Raw genomic sequence first — 24,060 nt, 5'->3', positions numbered from 1 at the left:
CCCAGCGGCGGGAATGGTAGATCACCTGACCTACCACTGCGTGTGCCGTGAGTTTTGAAATTCTGTCGGACTTGGAGACTACAGCTAATATATATATCTGCCGGGTAAGTATGAACAAACTTTATTTTATCATTAAAATATCATCTTATTTTGCTAAATGCAAATCTTCATACATGTGCTAGTTACTATAATTAATTACTATTACTGTAATTACATTTTACTAGGCCATGCAAAACACTTAAACAGTTGCATTACATAATGACCTACATTTAAAAGAGTTGCATGACAATTGTCAGTGGTGACGTCCATAAGTACAACTAGTGATTTTTATTAATCTTTCACACACAGGATAAGGTCTTAATGGAGTTTAATACTTAATTTAAGCCGCAGATGAAAAAAATGATGTGCAAAATGTTTTGAAATAGGCGAAAGCAACATCTGGAACTGACAAAATCACTGCTTTGCTTAATTTAAAATTTACTACATTTATAGATAGAGGTAAGCTGCAGTTTTAACCCAGCTTTGATAATTTACAAAAAATGCACCTCCGAATTACTTTTTATTTAACTCTAATGGCAATGATGATAACTGTACAATGTAATCAACTGCTGTTTTTGAGAATGTAAACATTACCAGAATGCAAGTGTCGCATGATGGCACTGTTCATGATTTATAATATATGATATGACAAAACACACAGTATAATTGAATATGTTAAATAAAACATCAGTTCCACTAGAATTAGCATTAATTTAAAGTTTAAATACAAGTGCATTATTTGATTTCTGGAAATGGTTACTATTGTTGTAACCAAGGTCCAAAGGTGTAACAGCCTAACCAGGGCCAACAGGTCACACATATTTTGTAGTTCGAGTATGATGCATCCTACTAAAATACTATTAAAAATTGTTTCGGAAAGGTGCATGATAAGAGAGTATATACAGTAAACACATGAATGTTCACATTAAGTGGGACTTTAAATGGCATTAAACTTCATCGATCTTAAAACTTACGATAACACTATCCTCCATAAAAAAAAAATTGGTTTTTAGAATGTTGGATAAGGGATTGTAAACTTGTAGTGAAAATAGTGCACAGAAAAGGAATTTAATCAGAGAGAGAGAGAGAGTACTGTGTGACAAGGTTATGATCACCATCGTAAAAAAATAAAGATTAAACTAAAGCTACTTTTTGTTAAAGGAATCAGAACTGTGACAAAACAGAAGTCTTAAACATTCGAGGAAGTAGGAAAAATTGTTGTTGGCCTGGGTAAATGATAAATGGCGTGTGGTAGTGTTGCCAAGGCCATGATTTTTGAAAGAGTAAAATGTAAAATAAATTGACTGTACAGTATGTATTTGTGTATAATGTAATTATTGTTTTCTTTATGTACTGTTGTATTGTATGAGTAAAATATGAACCCATCATTGCATAAAATACCTTTTAAAATGACATTGTCTGGTATGAATGAATTCATTTTGCTTTATTTTGTATGGGAAAAAATTTGTTTGGTACTTGTCATGCCTTCTGGAACCAACTAAGGATAAGTACTGAGGTATCACTGTAGTGTAATTATATGTAGTATGTGAAAACTAGGTCATGTGACCACTTGGCAACTTCTTACCTAGCAGAATGTCTTTTAATCTGTGTGGATACAACTTTTGCTGAGTCATGTCTTCATAAATTAATACAATGATTGGAATGGCTATGTGAGCTTTAAATTCCATTATTCTTTTGAATTGTTTGGATAATTTGCCATAATGTTCACCATGATCCAAAAGTTCTGCTGCTTGATCTGTCAGCCAAATGTTTTTTATTTATTTAAGATATCGGAGATAAAAGTTTGTTTTTTGTTTCAAAAGAAGGATGAGTTGTAGCTGTCAATGATACATGCCAAATTAATTAGTCTTGATTTGTTTGATTTTTTGTTGGTTGGCTCCTCTTCCCAAGTAATCCCAACTCAACTCAGTATGTTTCTCTTTTTCTCTTTCATATCTTTTGTTTGCCAAGTCAGGTGTGTAGTATTTATTATGTCTGATATTATCCTTTTTTTATGCAGCATTCTCCAGATTGGACTGACAGGTGGTTTGACTCCAAATAAATGCTCCAGCTTGGTACGTGCTATCAAGTATGTCTCTCCAGGGAAAGACCCTGGGATGAGAAGTCGTGCACGAAAGCACTACACGTCGGCACGAGCAAAAACGCTGAAGTTTTTAGAGTCTCCAGACAAGGTATTCTTTTATGTTTTATTCTATTTTAGTTTAAGGAATGAACTGTTGAACATACTGTATGAGACTGTTCCTAATTGATTGCAGAAGCATGAAATTTGTCATCAAAGAGTTAATAGGTTATTTTATTTTACAGAATGGGAAACTTGGAGAAGGTACAAGTGTCCCTGATGTAGGGCAACTGCTACGTGAGGCGGAATATCCATTGACAGTTAACAGAGGTGCTGTGACTTCTTGTCTCAACAAAAACCTTTATTGTTCTACACCTAAAGGAACAGGGGATAGAACTAAGTCACCAAATCAACAAGGATATGCTAGTCCCAAGTTGACTTCCCCTGATTATCCTTCCGGAGAACGAAATGCTTGGGCTAAGCGGCAAAGTCAGGAAACTAGTGATCGTGGTGGTAGGGGGAATTTTAACTCTGAGAAAAGGCATAGTGAACAGAGACTTAGTTTAGGTGACTTTCTTCAAAGTGATACAAAGAAAGGAATTAAAAAGAGAAGTCCATTGCCTCGTGATAACAGTGCAAGGAATAACACCAGTGGTATGGTGCGTCAGACATCAAGGACACTTGATATTACAGATGAGAATGCTTTTCCTGTGGTAGGCTGTGTACCACAACAGGAAAAGCAGCCAAAACGAAGAATTAATCCCACTCGCATCACTCCAGTGTCAGCTTCTCGTTCCAATAAATCAAACCCCTTCGGTCAAAATTCAAAAAATATGTTTGGTTTCCCTCAGGGTCAGTCACCTAGTACATCTTTCAATTCAGTGAGTGAAGAAGGGAGCAAAACTCTGGAGGAAGAACGTGAAATGTTGCGGCAGGAGAGACTGAAATGGCAGGAAGTGGCCTCCAAAGACAATAATTTGAAAAGTAGTGGTCGAGATACACCGCCCAACCTTGCATTGCAGAAACTCAATGGAAAGCCTTCTGAATTCAAGGAAGCTACTCTCGCTCAGGTGACAAAGAAAGCCGTCCTTGATGTGATAGCCCAAGTGTATGCGGATCTCATTTTATGTAATATGGTGCCTAGTATTATGGTAGAGCTGTACTATGTGATTCAGTTATTAACAGTAAGAGTATTAGACAGTGAGGAGAGTGACAGTGATGAAGATAGTGAGTCTTATCTTGGAAACTTGCATAACTGTGTTTACTTTTCTACAAAAGTCCTCTCTCACTTGTTAGAACTAATCAAACTTCTAGACAGGACAACTATTACTCTCTTATCAGAAAATCCTCGCATCCAGTGCTTTTGTACAGACTTAGAGAAACAGTTGATGAAGTTTCTGGAAAATCCACCTCCTGAACCTCTCTTGAGTCAGCAACCCAAGTCACCAATTGGTGGCGTTTCTTTTCAGTCGGACACAGATAATCGACAAAACTTCTCCTGTGATCAGGCATTTCATGTCTTTCGAAAACAAAGAGATTCATTTTATGAGGTAAGTTTTAAAAAATTCATCAAGGTTTTTTGAATTTGGCTGTTAATAATTCATCAGGTTTTTAGTTGGTACTGTATCTGATTATGTACAGTATAGAAATTGTGTCCCATATACTGTACATGGCAGATACCCACAATAGTAAATTCTATAATAATAAAAACAATGAAATTAAAGAAAAAGAAACTGAAGTCAAAGCAACACAAAGTAGCACATTAGGCCTAGTATTAGGCAATGTGAAAGAAATGAGATAATGTATATTAAATATGAAAGTAATGCTCCTAGAAATAGTATTTGGCTGCCATCCTCACTAAAATTAATATACATGTAAATAAATAGTTAAAGAGTAGACCATGAATCTAGATGGGAAAAGAGTAATGAAGGAAAACCTATAACCAGAAGATTAGAGATGATAAACAAAAAGGTAAATGATATCTTACCCATATGTATTATACAAAGGGGAAATTCTGTGAAAGCTCACTGGTTGAACAGTCATAGGACAAGCCATTGCTTAACTTTGAAACATGTTAACTTCAATTTTCTACATCTAGAGATCTGTAAAATACTGTGTTATAAAGAGTTGTGTTGTGTAAAGTGTAAGTTTTTATCATCTTGAGTAATAGAAATATATCATGTAACCTGATAGGAGGAATAATAGGTGCAAGGGTTGAATATGAGATATAGAAATCAATATAAGAAAGGAACGAACCTTTTCAGCAGAGACATTGGAATGGAAGCAGGTACTATAAATTGTCACAGAGTTTCATCTTTGTGGCATTTGAAGAAAACTGCAACATGCATTTGACTGTCAGGTCCTGAATTTTATCAAATTAATAGGTAAGCTGCTTGCCATTCTAAGGGAGGAGCGAATATGAGGAATGAAAAACCAGAATTGAAGGAGATAAGTTGGATCTTGGAAAAACAAAGTTAACTAGATTGATCAGGAAAGAACTTAAGTTTGTTTAAAAAAAGAATTTTCTGTTCATTCTAAGCTCTTGAGCATTTGATCATGGAGGAGGAAGAAGACACATGGGTTGAACCGTTAGCAACCTTAAATGTTACGAAGGAGTTTCTGCTTTGTGACCTAATATTTCATGACCTATCAATGGCAGTTAGTTTTGTCTCATAGAAATTTGATAAGAAGTTGGTATCATTTGGTAGAGGATTTCCTTTTCTTTTTGTCAAACAAATAAGAAAATGGAGTTTGGAAAGCTTTCATGATTTTGTTAAGGATTATTTGTTTTATGTTAAAGATTTAAAGTGAGTGTAAAAAGACTGTACGAAGTGCTAGTCTTTTTCATGTGATTGTTGGGAATTTTTCAACTCAAGAAGAACAGAGTCATCATAGATTTGTAATCTGATTACAGTATTCCTTGATTTCATTCTTACAGGCTCTAACAATGTTTAAAATTCACATGCATATGGACCACAGCTCATATGCTTACTGTTCTTACTGTAGATTTTCCCAAGTAAGCTTAATTCATTTTGATTTGTGTCTTTCCCCAGGGTTATTTTTACGATTAGATTAATACTGTGATTAACCCTGATTTCAGATTATTCGAATATGGGAAGAAAACCATCTTACGCCGGGTTGGTCATTCAGCCAATCCCTTGGTCCTCGTATACGTCACCTGCTGGCCATGAGAGTGGACCCAACTAACTATGCTCACTTTGCCCGATTGTTCCAGTTGCAGCTACTTACCATGTGCCGTGGAGAAGATGTTCAATTTGATCCTAATCAAGATCCTGAAGGTTAGTTAATGTTACTCATTATAATGGTATATTTTTCAAATTACAAGAAACTTTCACTTCATTATGATTTTCTGTTATTTTCTTTAGGATATCCAGAATGCATGCCGTCGCTAGTTTTTCATCACATCAGTGGGAAAATAAATACTTTCAGTGCAGCTGTTATGTATTTTGTTGGTCGTTTCACACATAAGCTCCCCAACTTTAATTTACTTAGCTAAAAATTTCACCTCGTTTAGGAACAAATCTTAGGCGAGACCTGTGAAGTCCAGAAATGGGTTTCAGTGGTCTTGCTAAAATACTGGTACTGTAGTGCTACTGATAGAAATTGATTAATGCCATTTTTAATTTTATTGCCTTCCAGATTTGGGCTTTCTTGCCTTGCTTAAAAAGCAGCATCCAGAGAAGTACAAAAGGCTACATGAAAGACTTGTGACTCCATCAAAACTTGGTGGTCCTTGTCCAGCTCCTTCTTTTCCTGGTTCCCAAGAGTTCTTCAAGGACTTTATAATTATAGCAGCCCATGGAGCATTCAATCAGTTCTTAAAGGATGTTCTTATTTCTCATATACTTAGGCTGAATGAACAAGACTTCATTGTCGTGGAACAGGATGAAAGAGGCAAGTTATTTTTAGGGAAGAAAAGTAGAAAATTCTATTTATATCATTATTTATAATTCATGCTTTAAGTTTAGTTTTGAAACATTTTTTTTTTCTCCCCCTTATATTCTCGGGGTAATCAGAGATCCATTAGGGGAATTAGAATATTTTTAATGTAAACCTGAAGTTGTTGAATTAATGTAGTTACTTATAGTCAGTGAGTAATTTACATAGTACTCAATGCTCACATAATTTTTTATTTCTACAGATCCAGTGGAAAGCATGGTTCACATGGAGGCACGTTCTGTGGTATTGAATTTACGGCTTTTAGCTAAGTTCTTGGGATTTGTAGAATTCTTGCCCTATCAAACCACAAATCATCTGTCAGAAAATGTTATTGCAACTCATATTGACCTTAGGAGTAAAGTAAGTACAGTTTTTGTATGTGTTTAACATGTTTAAAAATAACAGAAGTTTGTGGCATTGTTTTACTGTGCAGCCCTAGGAAGTTACTGAGGTATCTAAGTAAAGATATGCATCTATAGTGTATAATAGAAGATGTGATCTCTTAACAATAATTCACTCTTTTGTGGATCTTAGCCTTACAGAAACTCAGTGCTGTTTTTGCACAGCACATGTGATACATAAATTAGTTGTAAATATAATTAGATTGTTGTATATACTGTATGTATGTAGTTTATATAGTTTGAACTTAGGTTATTTCTGTTTTAATATTTTCTGAAGTGTAAATTGCATTACAGGTTTGCCCACCATTAAATCTGAATGTTGCCCTGCGGCAGTGTGCTGCCTATGGACGACTGGTTGTTGGGGTGACTTGGATAGTGGAATATTTGAGTATGGTGGATCCAGTTGCATTGCACTCAAAGCACTACTTGACAGTTGTCATGACACTTATTGCCATTTTTAAGATTCTGTACATAACAAGGTGAGAATATTTAATGACATGTTTTTGCAGATAATGTGTTAGATTCCAGCATAGCCTGTAAGCTCATATGATGTTTGGTAAGAGTTGAATATAAGATATTTTTTATTATTCAAAGCCTGTTGGCTATAATTTCCTTCATAATGTGCAGAATTGGTAGTGCAGGATCTGATACCAAGAATATATAAGCCACACTGTTTGTACATTGCATTAAAGACATAAAAGAACCTTTGATATTGGTTAAAAAGTTACTGCTTGATCTTAATTGTAGAAGTAAAGAATGGGAAAGTTTATATTTATCCAGTCCCTATTTTTTTATTTCTTTGTTGTTTAATTTTGTATTTTTTAATGTACAGTAAATAAAGCTTTCTGTCTTGAATAAGTAGTTTAGTCTGTGGTGTAATAATATTGATTATAATAGTAAGTTTGGGCATTAAAAGGCAAATGTTCAGGGCTGATATCAAGTAAACTGTGTTAACTTTTTTGTTATTATTGTTAAGTAGTTTAATTACACCACTGAGGCAAAATACTTTAACTCTCATAGGGCTGGCCAGGTTCTTCATGTAAACACATGTATATTGGTGCAAGGGTGAAATTTCCTATGTACAGTCATGCAGTATTTAAAAGTCCATTGACACATACTGGTTATTGCTTGTAGAGTTGGTGTTAGTTTCAACTATGTGAGTAAATGGTAGGCTGTTGCATTGACTGCGCATGCCATACTACTACTAGATCTTGTTTCATCTCCAAAGCCAGAAATACTTGTAGGAATAAGATTAATGCACCTGGCCATCTTGAGTCTATTAAATTTGAAGTTCAAAATGTACAGATGTATATTCAACTCCCATCACCATCTCATTACTGTAGCCTCTTGATCTGCACTGTGAAGACTTTGCACACATGCCTGGTGCCAGGACAATAGTAAAATACAGTTAACCTAGAATAGTAATATGCAGGAAATTATTCATATGTTATATATATGCAATAATATATATTTATATATAATCTGTAGTAGTGGATGAATTGAAATCAGAAACTGTGTTGAAAGCCTTTATTGTAACAGAGTTGTGGATCACATCTGAGGCTCTCTTGGGGTTAATGAAGAAATAAAGAAATTCTTTGGAGATGGATATGTTAATTTGGAAGATGATTAGGTAGAAGAAGGTCAAGAAGATGAAAAAAGCAATCTGGATATAGCAGTTGAATGTTTTTAATACTGTACAAGATCTAAAGGACAAAACTTAAGGTTGTTTCTCAAAAGTGAAACCTCTAATAAAAAAGAAATGTTGGTGACTTCATCTGCTTCTGACATCCTGAAATAAATTCCTTTTACTTTTGGTCATGACATCTTTAAACAAACTTGATCAATTTGAATTTCTTCATGGCTGGGTGCTCCAAGATCAACAAATTAGTTAAAAATCTGACATACCCAGAGATTCATAGTTCAGCACTGTTCCTCACAACACCTACACCATTCACCAGGCTTAATTTCATCACTTAAATAGTATAACTTCATTGTCATCATTTCCAACATTATCAGCTGTTTATATCATGAGAAGATTGAAGGATGGTGGGTACCAGTATACTTTAGAGAAAGAAGCAGAGTATGTGTTAGTTATCGCTTATTTTCCTTTAGATATTTAAGTAATTCATTATTTTCTATTTTGTATTTTTGTTATGTTAATGTATATACTTTCAAAAAAAGAAGTTATCACATATATAAAAAATTAAAATGTATTTCACAAATGAGCCATGCAGTACTGTATTGTATGAGGTTTGCTATCATACACAAAGGGCCTGGGAACCAATTTCCCTTATATAAGTGTCAACTGTTATACAGTATTTAGAAAATGGAGCAGGAAAGATTAGTCAGTAGTTTAGAGAAATATTTTCATAGGGCTAATGCTAATACTTGATGTGTGCAGTAATTGTTTCACATTTATTCTAAATCTGTATATTAAAAGATTACTTTTCAGAGGAGTGACTTACTTTTCAGAAGTGTCACTGCTTTTGTGTAAGAGAAGTATTTTTGAGTATGTGTTTGTTAGGATTTTAATTTTAATTAAAGTTTTATCCTCTTTCAATATTATCTTTAAATGTTTCATCTTTTCAGTATTGAGATAGACACTGGATGTCCACAGTGCATGAAAGTTTCCCATTCGAAGAACTTGGCTCCCTCCAACAGCTTGTTGCTCAAGTTCCTTCTTGGATGGCTCTTTGATCTGCCAGCTTTTCCTGATGGTTTATTCTTTGCTGACATTGCTGAAGCTGATATAGATCACTGTGAATACAATCAGAATTTGAAAACCATTCAAGCCAATTACAGTCACTTTTGTGTGTTATGCCTGAGGCAAATGCTGTCAACAGAGTACAAAGAAAAGTGCATGGAAGCTAAACTACCAGTATATGGGATATGCACACCATCGAAGAACAAAGTAGTAAAAGGGAAAAGCCTGGCAAATACACCAGTCAAGCAGATTGAAAAAGGTATTGTATAAAGTCCGTTTACTTTTCCTCTCATTAGGTCCATATAAAGGGTATTGCACAAGTCTCTTTAAATTTTCCTCTCATGTTAAGTTCATAATTGTTGACTGGAATAAGCTCTTGTGAAGATGAAGTTCAAGGATTTCTGAGTAACCTGGGTAGTGCACATATTGGTTTACAGAGACGAATATTTTTCTGTAGGTATATCAGTACAATTAAAACAGCATCATTGCATTTTCAGTGTGATTTTCATTTACAAAGCCTTGTTAGTCAGTATGGTAATGTAATTATAAGACACACAAAATTATTTAAGTGAGAAATCTGCTTTAAAATACAGATTAAGAAAAAATAGAAGTTTTGAATTTTTGGAATGTATTATCTCATGTGATGTAAAAGTGAATTTTAAAGTGTATGAGTGTTTCATGGCTATTATAAGTAGTTGTAAACAGACAATTAGTCTTATCTATGGACTTTCAAAGGATTTGTCTTTAATGCGGTTAAAATTGTAGTGAGTCAAAAGATTTTAGATAGCTAGGTAGGAGTGTGCAAAATTGAAGAAAGTGCAAAGCAGAACCCAACTTACCTGGGTAAGCAGAGGTGCTACTCATAACCTTTGTTAATATCTACATTGGGCCATGCAATGGACTCTGTAGGGAATACCCCCATTGGGGCTGTACCATGATTAAAAAAAAAACTTGCTCTTGCATCATTTGAAAGTATTTATTGAAGAAACAGTACTCTTGAATGAGAAGCAGGTGGAAATATTTTTCCCCATCCCAGCAGAATATCATTAACTGATGATACTGGAATGGACAGTATTTTCATGAGCTTTATTTTCCAGCACCATCTATTCTTTTTTGCTTCTCAGTTGAAATTTTGGTATTAATGAAGCGGGGGCGGGGGGTGTGGGGCCGCTGGTTGCAGTTTATAGTTTTGAGAGAAAAACCATGGAGCTTTTGTGATTATTTGGAAATTTGGTAATTGCTCATGACATTATTAACTTCATTTGCATTTTAAAAAATAATGATGTTATTGTGTAGTACTAATTAAATTGAATGTGTGAATTAGCACACAAAATTGTATGCTGTCTTTTTGTGAATTATGACGAAAGGGTGCTTCAGTGGTATTAGGAGTCATAGTGGAAAAATGTAGAAATTTGTCATTTTAGGCTTGGAATGTTCATTTATCCGTAGATGTATTCATTCTGATATTTTCAGTGTTGGACAGGAGCTTGGAAAAATTTATGTTCTTGAATGGATAGTTTATGTTGTACTGAAACATGCATCATCTAAATGAATGACAGTTTGCTTTAACAATAATTTCAGAAGAGACTTATATACTTTGTCAGATATTACTTATTCATCCCACTGCACATTATTGTCGTATATAATGTAAGGTACATTATTTAAATCATCCCTCAGCATCCAATCAACACTGTCCATATACAGTAAAGGACTGTGTTTAAGAAATTGTCTAGCCAATTTTTTGTTTTAGGGATGCAGAAATTCTGTGCTGTTTGTAACAATGTCTGTGCCATTTTTGTAGAGAATGAAGACAAACTTTAGTTTTCTAATAAAAATTTGGTTCAATCATTTCCAGATGTTGTTATGTCTCCTATGAAGACACCTTCAAAGTATATGGCCATGAGTTTGCTTGACACTCCAGATACAACACCCCTGAAACCAAGTGATTCACAGGATTCAACAGAACTAATTGTTTGCCTGGATATATCACATTTTGTTGATCAGCAGGTAGGGGTTACAACTTGAGTATTTCAGAAAATTCATATTTTAAGAATAATTTAGGGAGATTTTCTTCCATTTCAATTTTCTTTACTAATTTTTTCAAAAAGTTTTGAACCAGCTTTAGCAATTTTCCACTGCAGATGAACTCCACTTATCCTTTTGGTTGAAGATTCCATAATCATTATTTTTAAATATTATAACAGATATTAGTCAACTCCAGGTTAAGGAAAGAGTAAACCCAAGTTTTTCCAATGTACTGAAGATTACTATTTGCAAGATTACACTTAAGTTCTAGATCATAGGGTGCAGAGGACAGATTGGGATTTCTGTATTATGAGCTTCTTAAGAATTGGCTGTGGAAGGCTGTTGAGCCTGACTATCAACTAGTAATTTACAGCAATGACCCTGAGATCTAACCAAATGAAAATATGGAAAGAAATGCAGAATAAACCGGAGTGAAATTTAAAAGAAAGTGTTGAAATTGTTGGCCCATAATTGAATTCAAAAATTAAAGTTGTTATTTTGTTTGTTGCACTCTGGAGATACCAGTAAAGGTGGGACATATGTTTAAAGATTAGGACATGTGCCCAGAAATCTTCAGTGCCCTGAAGCTCAGAATTTATTAAGTGAACAATGAAATTTCCATATGTTGAAGGGATCTAGATTAATATAGATGCAGTGGAAGATGCTTTATTCAGTTTTACAGTATTATTCAATATTACATTTTATTTTTTATTCCAGTTAATCACCATTTGCTGTCCTTTTGTTTGTGAATTGAAGAATCTACTGAATGATTTTTTGCTTGGTACTGGCTCTAGCAAGAACACTGGCTCTAACAGTTGTCGGAGAATAACACCTTTATCAGCTTCAGAGAAAGAGACACCTGGGAAAGCACAAATTGATATTCAGGTAATTATGGTTGTTGAAGATCAAGTGAGTCATTCTTGGAAGAATAAGGATAAGCTGAAGATGAGCAGAATTACAATTATTAGCTATGATGAAATTGTTCCTGTTTGAGTAAGGGTTAATTAGAAGAGCTTTCCATTATGAGTTTACATTAGCGTACTGTTAGTATCCATGTTCACATATTCATTATTAAATATAAACTGTAATCTTTCTGTCAACACATTCTTTCAGGATTAAACTAATTTTATATTTCACTTGAACTTCAAATTTCAATCGTTTTTGAGAGGTTCTAGAGCCACACAATACTAATAATTTTTTTTAGCTATACTTTAAATTAATTCTGTTTACATATTTAAGGCTTGAAAGTTAAAGCCCACAAAGAGAGAACTTACAAATGTTAAATGGGTTTTCATGATGTGCAGGTACTTCTGCTGATGTGCTATGTAGATAAGGTATTAAACTGATGTGATCAGAAAAAAAGTTAATCCGTTGGAACTTTTCCCTTTAGCTTCAACTTGAAGAGAACTTCTTCCACAACCATCCGTCTTCATTTAGAAAAACCACTGACTTTGTTATTGAGCGTGTATCTTCCAACATTATCAGAAACATAAGATTGGTAGTGATTCCTCAGCTTAGAGAATCTGCTACTGATAAGGTATGAATTTTTTCTTTCATTCTTCTGGAAGTGACAAATGTTAGTATAAGTAATCTAATCATCATAGTTTTTGTGCAATATTCATGAAGACCTGTAAATCACTTAATATTTACCACTGAGCCTGTGGGATGTGTCCATGGGTCAAGAATGTCAGTCATATTGGGTATCTTGCTCTATTAATGGTTTGCTGTTTGGTAGACAGTGCTTTAGGAATTGGAGATTATTAATATGTTAAGTTCTGAATTTTAAGTATCAGTTTATATTGTGAAGTGCTTTTCGCAGCTCAGAGCAACTGTGGACAATCAAGTACAGAATTCCCCGGTGCTTGGTGATTGCAGGAAAGACTCAGTCAAGAAGCAAGTGAATGAATTAAGTACAGAAATGTGTGCTCAGCTGAAAACCCACTGCTTGCAGCTCCCACAACAAGAAATTCAAGAACAAGTGAACACTGTTTTAAGTTTGTTGCTTCCATCAGATATTACTCCTCAGGTATGTGTCTGTGTTGCAAGATCCACGATACCTTATCAGATGTAGCCAGGTGTGTATGATATTCTGAGTGCAAAGTTTTCTCTTTCTGTTGCCTGCTTAGTGCAGAAATGCATATGAATGAGGAATAACCATTTTCTTATTTGTCTTGTTTTTCATAATTTTACTTTTATCTGTTAGAAGTACATTATTTGACAGGATTAACAGAAAGAGTTATTAGTTGATGAACAGTCAACAAGGATTTTATTGAAATTTCAGAATCTTTATATAGTAGTGTAACATCTTTCTGTTTTTATGCAGGTAATAAATGAGGCTGTTTATCCCAGTAGGAAATAAGAATTTTAACCAAATGGTTTGGCTAAAGTACTTGATAATAAAAAATAATCAAAACGGTCACTTTAGAAGTAAGAAATTGATAGAGAGTGAGTAGCCTTTAATCTGTTGAGGTTCTGGTAATGTCATTTACAATCATAAAAATACCAACCCCTGAGTTTCTTATGACTAGAAAATTTTTGGCTAACTTCAACTTGTCCTTCTGACTTTATTTTTGCTGTTTTTCATTCTTGAACATATAAATTATGAATATTTAGCTTCAAAATTACACCATAATCATTCTACCATGAAAATACAATCTACAGCAACTGATAAAAGAAAAACACTGCCATGCGCATAAATGATCATTGTTAGATTTGCCTGACAAGTTTTTTTTATCCCCACGAGTCTCAAATTGTTAATGTTTCTATGATCCTGTCTTCTATAGTGTTTATACTATATTCAATTTGAAAATAATAGTACACATAATAAAGCATATTCAACTTTCAGTACAACATGAACCATCAAGATTCTACCTTTAAAAATATAGTAGAATTAATTAAATTTTTTGTGACATGGTAATACAGTACAACATTTAAAAATGTTTTTTAAGAGAAAATTTGTTTGCTGTTTAAATTTTATTTTGATTTGTCTTTAAAAATAATTATTTTTGGGTTGATGCTTAACACAGTCTTTCTTTGGGCAGACCAAATTACACTTGAGTGATTTTTGCCCCTGTAACTCCTGGAATTTGTTATATAATAAATGATGTTTACATTTAGGAGGTGGAGGTATGCCAGAAGCTCGTAGTCCGAAGCACTATGGAAAAGGTTAATGCGTGGACCCAGTCACATCTCACTCCATCCCAGTTTTGTAAAGAACTCACCTTAGATAGTGAACGGCTAATACGACAAGCTCAGAAGACTGCTGATTTACTGGCTGTAAGTAATTAATGTAGTTGCGTTGGAGTTGTTCATTTTAAGAAAAAATCAGATTCATCACCACCCCCATACAGTATTGTATGCCAGTCAAGTCAAGAATTGAATGTAAAATCTGGAAAATATTTAGTTTTCCAAATTATGTGCTGGATATTCTAACTTGGTAAAATCTGAATAATATTTATTTTTCAAAATTTTGTGCTTAATGTATTAACTCAATTTCAGATTGCTGGACAAGGTTCACAGGATGATACAACGCTATCTTTGTTAGAGTCATCTGATGTGTCTGCATTTGGAGGGGAAACCAATGCATCTGGATATCAATCTAGTCTCTCCTTCTCAGATACACCTGTTTGTAAGTTTTGTGTTTTAGTGAAAATGTTATACCAGACTAGCTACTGTATGTGTATATTCCAGTGCTGTAGTTCTAAATTTAATGTATCTTTTATATTTTAGGCTTATTGTTTAGGAAATTTTTAAACTAAATGTTTATTGTATGTATAATAAGAAGCTCAATCCTTTATTTTGAGGGCCGTTAAATGTTAAGCATCATATATTTAACTGTTAACCCTTAAACGCCTATTGGATGTATCATACGTCGACTAAAATTGTCTGTTGGGTGCGAGTGGACGCGTACGCACGCGACTACAAAAATTTCAACCTAACTTTGACTCGACCGAAGTGGTCGAAAAACGCAATTGTAAGCTAAAACTCTTACATTCTAGTAATATTCAATCATGTACCTTCATTTTGCAACAAATTGAAGTCTCTAGTAATATTTCGATTTATGGTGAATTTTTGAAAAACTTTTTCTTACGCACTGAAGTAACTCAGCCAAAAATTTCATAAATTCTTTCGTCATTTTGTCATAATTTTTGCACTGTTCTATATTAGCCGTTACATAAAGTTTTATATATGAAAATGTGCGCAATTTCATGTACAAAACAGTAAAATACAACCCATGGTTGTAACTTTTATCATTTTGGAAATATTTTCATATAAACCACGATAACTGCCAAAATTTCAACCTTCGGTCAACTTTGACTCGACCGAAATGGTCAAAAAACGCAATTTTAAGCTAAAACTCTTACGATTTAGTAATATTCAATCATTTACCTTCATTTTGCAACCAATTGGAAGTCTCTAGCACAATATTTCGATTTATGGTGAATTTCTGAAAAAAAACTTTTTCCTTACGTCCGCCAGAAAATTCTTTCACGTTGTCGTAATGTTTGCACTGTTTTATATTAGTCATTACATAAAGTTTTATATATGGAAATGTGCTTTCATTAGAATATAACAACTCATGGTTGTAGCTTTTATCAGTTTTGAAATATTTTCATATAAATCACGATAACTGCCAAAATTTCAAGCTTCGTCAACTTTAACTCGACTGAAATGGTAAAAAACGCAATTATAAGCTAAAAACATTCTAGTAATATTCAATCATGTACCTTCATTTTGAAACAAACTTTTAGCACAATATTTTGATTTATTGAATTTCTGAAAAATTTTTTTTCCTTACGCTTCTAACTCGCAACATCTCAGAAATTCTTTCGTCATGTTGTCGATTTATCGTTTTACATTAGTCGTTACATAAACTTTTATATATGAAAATGTGCACAATTTTGTAGAATACAACAGAAAATAGCTCATGGTTGTAGCTTTTATCAGTTTTGAAATATTTTCACATAAATCACGATAACTGCAAAAATTTCAACCTTCGTCAACTTTAACTCGACCGAAATGGTAAAAACGCAATTGTAAGCTAAAAACTCTTACATTCTAGTAATATTCAATCGTTTAACTTCATTTTGCAATAAATTGGAAGTCTCTAGCACAATATTTCGATTTATGGTGATTTTTTAAAAAACATTTTCCTTACGTCTTTTTATAACTCCTTCGGCGAACATCTCAGAAATTCTTTTGTCTCGTTGTCGTAATATTTGCACCGCTTTATATTAGTCGTTGCATAAAGTTTTATATATGAAAATGTGTGCAATTTCATGTACAATACAACAAAAATAACAAGCTTTTATCGGTTTGAAATATTTCCATATAAATCATTGAAAAATTCGACTTTCGGTCAACTTTAACTCGACCGAAATGGTCGAAAACTGCAAATTAAGCTAAAAACTTACAGTCTAGTAATATTCAATCAATTAGCTTCATTTTTCAACAAACGGGAAGTCTCTAGTGCAATATTTCGATTTATGCTGAATTTTTGAAAAAACTTTTTTTAAATTCATGCATCATTTTGTGATAATATTTTCTCTGTGTTGCTTTGATCGTTTTAAAATTTGTTATATACCAAAATCATCGCAATTTAGTATACAATACAACTAAAAAAATTAACTCATTAGCTTTAACCGTTTTGCTTACAGCGCGATTTGTATACAATTATATACAAGTTTTTTTCGCTGTCATATATTCCAATATTTATATATGATAATGATATTTTTTTCATTTCTGATGGTTGCATACTAAACTTCAGGCAATGACAAAAAAAAAAATGAGCCAGAAATGAACTCTTAATCTTAAAAACTAAGCGTGTGTGATTTTTTGAAAAAACTTTTTTTGTAAATAGGGCCGCCGGCATAGGCATTTTTGTAAATAGGTTAAAGGGTTATTTTTGTGTCCCAGATTTATTCTCTAGGATTCAAGTGATAAATGAACCCTTGGCACTAGGAAATTATCTGAGCATCTTACTGTTGGAAAAAGGAATAGGTTAGAATATGTCCTGTGGGAAAAGGAATAGATTAGAATATGTCATGTCAGTGTTTTCGTGTACTGGGTAGGCTTTGTTGAAATAAGCTGTTGAATTAACAGAAGATACTGTAGTGTGCAACTGTAGATAACTAATTTTTAAGGTTTGCTTCCAGCTCCTAGTAACCAGCCACATCTTCCTCGCCCTGTAGCCAAGAAACCAAGTGCCCTGGAAAGTTTGCCTGTAACAGCCAAAGAACATGATCCTGATGTAATGCCTCCATCTTATTTATTGAAATTACTGAAGGTAAGTAATTTCGAAAACAACTTTCTTTTTAGTCTAAATTATATCAGCTTTAAGCTAGTATAATGCAGAAAACTTGCTCTCTTTACCATGAATTTTGAAGAGGGAGAGTGGTGGAATCATAATTGATTTAGCCTGAGGCACCTGTTTTTTCTCACAAATATTTTTATCTTGAACTGAGTATTTTTTCTTCATTTGAGATGCATATGGATGGAATGATACAAAAGTGAAAATGGAGTATATGTATTGGTAAACTTCTATACAATAAGTAATTGATACATTCATAATTTTACTTTATTGTCAGTCCTTGTATTGAATTGTGAACCCCTTTAAAGTTGGTAGTCAAGAATTTTTATAACTACTGTTGGAGATGTGCAAATATTTCAGTTAAAGCATACTTCATATCAGTTTCTTTACTCTTCCATTGTTGTTGATGTGTAAGGTAATATATTTTATAAAGGCAGTCCTCGGTTATCAGCGGGGATTCCGTTCTGGCGGTGTGGTGATAACTGAAAATCGCCACTAACCAAAAATTGGCGATTTCCAGCGCTTTTTCGGCAATTTTCGGGCTTATAGCCGCCGAAAACTGCCAATTTTCAGTTATTGGTGTCTCTGTTAGGTATGTATTGGCGCCAATACCCAATTATCGGCACCGATAAGTGGAAATCACCCATTTCGGGCACCGAAAATTGGCGATTTTCGTCGCTGGACAAGCCCCATAAAACCAGATCGCCATTAACTGAGCCCGCTGTTAACCGGGGACTGCCTGTACCGGGATATTTGTAAGGGCTTACAGGCATCCCATCTAGAGCTAAAAACTTCAGATTTTAAGTTTTGGAAATTTATTTGAGTAGTGGGTTTAATAGGTCCTAATTCAAGGAGCTTGTATGCATCTCCTTTATTGAATTGAATTAAAATCCATCAAGCACCAGGTCATGCAGACCATATGGTGCTATATTATGCTATTTATAGATCAAGATGGTCAAAGTTAGTGATTGATAGGTCGTATTTGATGAAGAATGTTTATTTGTTGGAGGAAGTAGATTACACTCTCTATGGTTAGGGAAATTGATGGGTAATCTTGAGGTGCATTTTTTATTTATTTGGCTTTAGAAAAAGGATGAGGAGACAGAGGAAGTAAACTAACAGAGCATGGATTGAAAGTTTTAGAGAGGATACTGGGTGAGAGATTAAGAGAAATTGTAAAGATCAGGAAACAGCAGTATGGATTCATGGGAGGAAGAGGGACAGTGGATGCCATCTTCATAGTAAGACAGCTACAGGAAGAGAGGCTAGAGGGAAACCAGGAGCTTTATTGTGTATTTATAGACCTGGAGAAAGCATATGATAGAATCCCAAGAGAAGTGATGTTTTGGTGTTTGAGGAAGAGGAAAACCCCAGAAAAGTTGGTTAGGCTGGTCGAGATGATATATCAGAAAACGAGCACAAAAGTAATGACAGCAGTTGGGGAAACAGAAAACTTTGAAGTTAGTGTTGGATTACACCAGCAGTCAGCATTTAGTGTTGGATTACACCAGGGGTCAGCATTAAACCCATTTTTGTTTGTGCTGGTCATGGATGTGTTGAGTGAAGAGATCAGGAATGAAGTGCTGTGGGAGTTGTTGTGCACTGATGATCTGGTGATTACTGCTGAAGATGAGGAGCTACAGAGAAGGGTTGGAGAGTGGCAGGAGTCTTTAGAGAGGGGTGGCTTAAGGGTGAATGTGAATAAAACAGAGGTTTTAGTGAGCAGTAGGGAAGATAGAGACAGAATAGTAATACAAGAAAGAAGGGGCTTGATTATAAAACAGGTGGAAAAGTTTAAATACGTAGGATCTACTTTAAGCCAAGAGGGAGGATGTGAGGCTGAAGTGAACAGTAGGATAAAAGTGGCATGGGGAAGTGGAGAGATGTATCTGGAGTTGTATGTGATAAGAAAATGCCAATCAAGCTAAAAGTCAAGATCTATAGCACATTGATAAGACCAGTGTTAATGTATGGATCAGAAACATGGACTCTAAGAAGAAAAGAGGAAGTAAAGCTTGAGAGAACAGAGATGAGAATGCTAAGGTGGATTATTGGAATATCACTGCTTGAGATATTGGAAAATGATGAAATAAGAAGAGCAGGCTTAGTAAAGATAACAGAGGTGATAAGAGAGTCACGATTGAGATGGTATGGGCATGTGTTAAGGATGGATGACAAGGAGGGAGTGAAGAGGGCTTGGGAAGAACCTGTTAGAGGAAGAAGATCGAGCGCGAGAAAGAGAATTAGATGGCGAGATAAAGTGAAGGAAGATAAGGAGAGAAGAGGTTTGGTGGAGGATGATGCCTTTGACAGAAGGCAGTGGAGAAGGCGCATCAGGCAACCGACCCCTTAACGTAGGGATAACAGTGAGAAAGGAAAAGGAAAAGGAGGATGAGGGAGTCATGCCATTTCCAGAGAAATTTGCCATTTCCAGAGAAATTTGCTTGTTATCCATATTCTATTCAATAATGATAGAAGGAAGGTTATGGAATTTGCCGAAAGGTGTCAAAGCATTTGATTGTGGATACCGTCAAGTCCTTCACATGGGTTCTGGCAAGATATGGGTGCTGAGGTAAGTCCTGTTATGGCAAAAGAAATATTATATGATTCCATGGAGGATAATGTAAAGTTGATTGGGTTCCTTTCTCTTTAAAGCTTTATGCTTGTGAATTGGGAGGGGAGATGTTCTCCTGTACTAATGTGGCTAAAATATTGGCCTAGCGTATTGGCTATTTCTGTTGTGTCAGCAGTAAGATTATTATTTATGTTTGGTACAGTGCTGGGCTTTATGAGGTGGGTATTTTCTTGATAAGTTGTGTATACGTCCCCAGACAGCTGAAATAGCGGAGGAGGAAGTTAATGAGGAGACATTGCCCCTTCAACTTGATTCTTGAAGCATGTATAGTGCGTTTCAAAGCTGTGGCTTTTTAAAAAATTATAAAGGCAGTAAGGTGTCTGGGAGAGTTTCTTTTTCATTTAAAGCTCTACCAAGTAGTGTGTTTTATGCACAGAGCTCAGGTACAGTCTTTGTTCCACCAGGGTACACATTTTGATGTGAAAGGTCAGGTGGTCCTTGGAATGGCTGCTAATGCAGCACTTAGAACAGTGATGGTGAAGTACGTAAGCTTGTCCAGGGTTGATGAAAAGGATGAGGGAGGTGTAGACATGTCTGAGAGCGTAGAAAAAGAGCGCCAATCAGCTTTATCGAAGTGCCGGCGTGGAGAATTAGGAGTTGGGACATAAGAAGTAGGTGAAAGAAGGGTAGGGAAATGGTCACGAGTTATGAAGTGGTCTAATACTGACCAATGAAAGTCTAGTTGGAGCGCAGGTGAGCATAGTGCTAGATCTAGACAAGGAAAGGCGTGTGTTTTTGTGTCAAAGTGTGGGAGTTAGTAACCGAGTCGCCCCATAATGTATGTTGGCAGTTGAAGTCACCTATCACAAGTAAAGGGGTTGGTAATTGGGAGAGGTCTTGAAAGGATGAAGTCAGTAGGGTTGGAGGGAGAGAGTTAGACTAATACTATGGTAATCCAGCATTGGAAGACAACTTGTGCAATAGTACAAGGAAAGATTGTTGTAATGTTTACAGGTAAGCATGGTATTTTGTGATGAGTTAAAACAGAAGAGGCAGAAATGGGGCGAGGAGAAAAGTGGAAATGGTAATGGGAATAGGTTTCAGTGGTTGGGTAAGGAAAGTTTCCTGGAGGCATATTACTTTAGGTTCATATTGCGAGAAGAGATATCTGAGATCGTGTCTGAGAGATTGGAAACCTCGAATGTTCCACTGGAGTATGGACATTAAAAGGAGTGAGGTATACGATGTGAAATTATAGTCGGTATGGTTGTTAGATAGAGATGGGCTATCTTCAGTATGAATTACAGTAGGGTCAAGTAAGTGTCTGGAATAATGAGTAAGTCATCTGTAGAAGGTAAGTCTAAAAGTAAGGAGGGCTCAAAAGAGCGAGTCTCGCGGGTATAACATGGTGGTAAAGGCAAGGTCAAGGATACTCTTCCTCTTTTCAAAGGTCTGAGTGAGAAGTTGGACAGGCAAGGAGACGGGGGGAAAGGTGAGGCAGTTGGAGATTCTGTAGAGGTTGGCAGGGGAGTGAGAGGAAGGATAGCGGGAGGGTTATGGACCTCAGCAGTGATATGATGGACACTAGCGTATTTAGTGTGAGGAGTTAGGGGATGAGATTGGATTTGGGATCAGTGTCCTTCATGGTTTCCGGAGGAGACTTGGCTGTGAGTTTTCTTGGGTGGAGGACAAACAGGAGGTGACTGGGAAAACTTATAAGGGGAGAATTTGTTATTGGTCTTTGGAGTGTTTCAAATTGCCGTTCATTTCTTCGTGTGGGGGTTATGCTAAGGGGAGGAAGCTTTGGGAGTGAGGGACGGGAAAGTGGGGATGAAGAAGTAGGTGTTTCTGGGTTTAATACTTCAAAAGGGTTTGATAGATACATATGAGATAAGAGGAGGGGACAAGGTGGTGGATGATGGTACTTTAGAGGAATGCAGTGGCTTAGACAAGGAAAGGGATGATGTTAAGGGGATGATGGTAAGGGAGTATAGAGGAATGCAGTGGCTTAGGCAAGGAAAGGGATGATGTTAAGGGGATGATGGTAAGGGAGTATTAGAGGTTGTGGTGGATTGGAAAAATAAAGCATAGGCGAGGGGAGAGGGGTTGGTTGTGGCGTGATGTTGGTGGTGGTTTTGTTTGTTTGTTTTGCTGCGTCACGTTCTGGGCCAGGGTAACAGTGGTGAAGCCAAGGTATCGAGCTTCCTGCCTAGCTTCTTTCAAGGTCACCCCATGCTTGAAGTGAAAGGCCACCACTTCCGATTCAAATTTGTAGACCAGGCAACCCCGGTAAAAAACATGCTTGCCAGCACGATTAGCACAAATGTGCTCTTGTGAGTGGCATTTGGCTCGATCTTGGTCTGTTGAGCTGCACACAGGGCAGTGCGCTTGTGATCTACAAAATTTGGCCAGGTGGCTGAAGCGCCAACACGTTTGACATTGAAATAGGGGAGGGATATACTTGTGCACCATATAATGTTGACCTCTGATTTATACATTTATTGGGAAGTCTTGCCCCTTGAATGTGATCTTTGCAACGTTTTCAGATGTTTCTTGTTACTTTTGTCCCCAAGAGATTAACATGTAACATTTAAATTTCATGGCGGTTGTTTAGAAGTTCTTTAAGGTCCATTGAGCAGTCACTCCAGCTGACATTATCAACGGGGCACTGCTCTGAAGGTATCACCATTGTTCCAGCACAACTGTGAAGGTAAGGAGGTGGAGTAGTAGGGAAGGCATTACCTTGCAAATCTTTAAGATTGGACATTGCTCGAGCCTGAGCCTCAGTGTCCACCATAACAAGACGTGAGCTGTCACATCTTGTTAGGAATTTGACTATGCCTACCTGTCTCTGCAGGCACTTCTGAAAGTGGAGTGAGTTGTTCACATGAGCGGTTGGAGGGAAAACAAAGTACTTGTTCTACTTCTAGGGGACGAAGGGAGTTGACTTAAGGACAGGGCAAGTGCCAGAGGACATTTTGAGGCAGTTAAAAGAGAATGGAGTTGGAGCCTTAAGGCAGTTTTTTGGAGGAAGTGGTGCTGTAGTATTCCGTTGTTTTATGGTGGCATGCTGTGGTTCATATGGTTGCAAAGTGTCCATCAGAGATGAACTGGTGGAAAGGGAGCATGGGGCATCATTTGCTGAGATGACAGGTGACATGGTAGAAGAGGATAGGGATGAGGAGATTTCTGGGGAAGCAGTCTGGTACTCTATTTCTACGGGTGGAGCGGCATGCCATCCAACTCCACCCTCCTCCAAAGTTACAAGAGCAGGAGTGTCCATAATTCAATTAAAATTAATAGGAAGAGAAGTAAAGGAGTTAAAGGTTCAATTTTTGGTTGAATCCAGAGCAGAGAGTAGGCGTAAATGAGCACATTCTCCCTGCAATGGATCCCTAAGCCCCCACCTTGTCTAGGGGTTGGGATCAGGGGAATCTCTTTTATTTGTAGTGCTTTATTCATGAAGAGATGTTGAAAATATATTTATCATAATTTCATATTTAAAATACTCAGTTACTTCATGGTCAGATATAAAAATAAAAGTGTTTCTTCACCCAACGAATTCAGGTTATAATGTATGTCCTGCTTATGTAAAGCCAGCTTGTAGTAAAAATTTATCGTAAAACATTCTTGTTTCTTTTTCAGGCAATGGTATACAAGTTGATATCATCAGTAAATGTAGAATTGAACAAAGTTGATTTTGCCAGTGATGTACAGAATTTGATTCACAACATCCAGCAGGTTGTCAGCAAAAGAGAGGATGTTACGCTTACTGTCTTCAGAGCATTGGAGGCACTTACTGTAGATTTGGCTGTTGCTCTTGGTGGGTATTTATATTTTTTTGCCTATGCTATCTTTCTGAGCAAACACAGGAACATTTCAGGCTTTCTAAGTTGTATTTTTGTTTGAAAGAAAATGCAGAAGATGTTTTGTGCTGTTTCATGCATTATATATGTGGAATTGAAA

The 24,060-nt window shown here is 35.8% G+C and overlaps 1 protein-coding gene across 3 annotated transcripts in view; it reads left to right on the top strand.

Moving 5' to 3' along the window:
• dlt (codanin-1 like protein dlt) overlaps positions 1 to 24,060 on the top strand; it is a 172,670-nt gene that overhangs the window by 145,877 nt on the left and 2,733 nt on the right. For all 3 annotated transcript variants that reach the window (XM_067084611.1, XM_067084612.1, XM_067084610.1), the window contains 15 exons: positions 2,060 to 2,231; positions 2,365 to 3,669; positions 5,220 to 5,418; positions 5,780 to 6,034; positions 6,282 to 6,439; positions 6,775 to 6,959; positions 9,070 to 9,443; positions 11,040 to 11,191; positions 11,927 to 12,094; positions 12,600 to 12,746; positions 13,029 to 13,235; positions 14,327 to 14,485; positions 14,708 to 14,837; positions 17,365 to 17,495; positions 23,740 to 23,917. In XM_067084611.1, coding sequence (XP_066940712.1) covers positions 2,157 to 2,231; positions 2,365 to 3,669; positions 5,220 to 5,418; positions 5,780 to 6,034; positions 6,282 to 6,439; positions 6,775 to 6,959; positions 9,070 to 9,443; positions 11,040 to 11,191; positions 11,927 to 12,094; positions 12,600 to 12,746; positions 13,029 to 13,235; positions 14,327 to 14,485; positions 14,708 to 14,837; positions 17,365 to 17,495; positions 23,740 to 23,917 — 3,823 coding nt within the window. In that variant the 5' untranslated portion in view covers positions 2,060 to 2,156. The remainder of the gene's footprint in view (positions 1 to 2,059; positions 2,232 to 2,364; positions 3,670 to 5,219; positions 5,419 to 5,779; positions 6,035 to 6,281; positions 6,440 to 6,774; positions 6,960 to 9,069; positions 9,444 to 11,039; positions 11,192 to 11,926; positions 12,095 to 12,599; positions 12,747 to 13,028; positions 13,236 to 14,326; positions 14,486 to 14,707; positions 14,838 to 17,364; positions 17,496 to 23,739; positions 23,918 to 24,060) is intronic.

Source organism: Macrobrachium rosenbergii, chromosome 41, assembly GCF_040412425.1.
Source record: "Macrobrachium rosenbergii isolate ZJJX-2024 chromosome 41, ASM4041242v1, whole genome shotgun sequence".
NCBI classification, from domain to species: Eukaryota; Metazoa; Arthropoda; class Malacostraca; order Decapoda; family Palaemonidae; genus Macrobrachium; species Macrobrachium rosenbergii.
The sequence above is the reverse complement of the archived record's forward strand: the minus strand, read 5'-3'. Positions and strand labels throughout refer to the sequence as shown.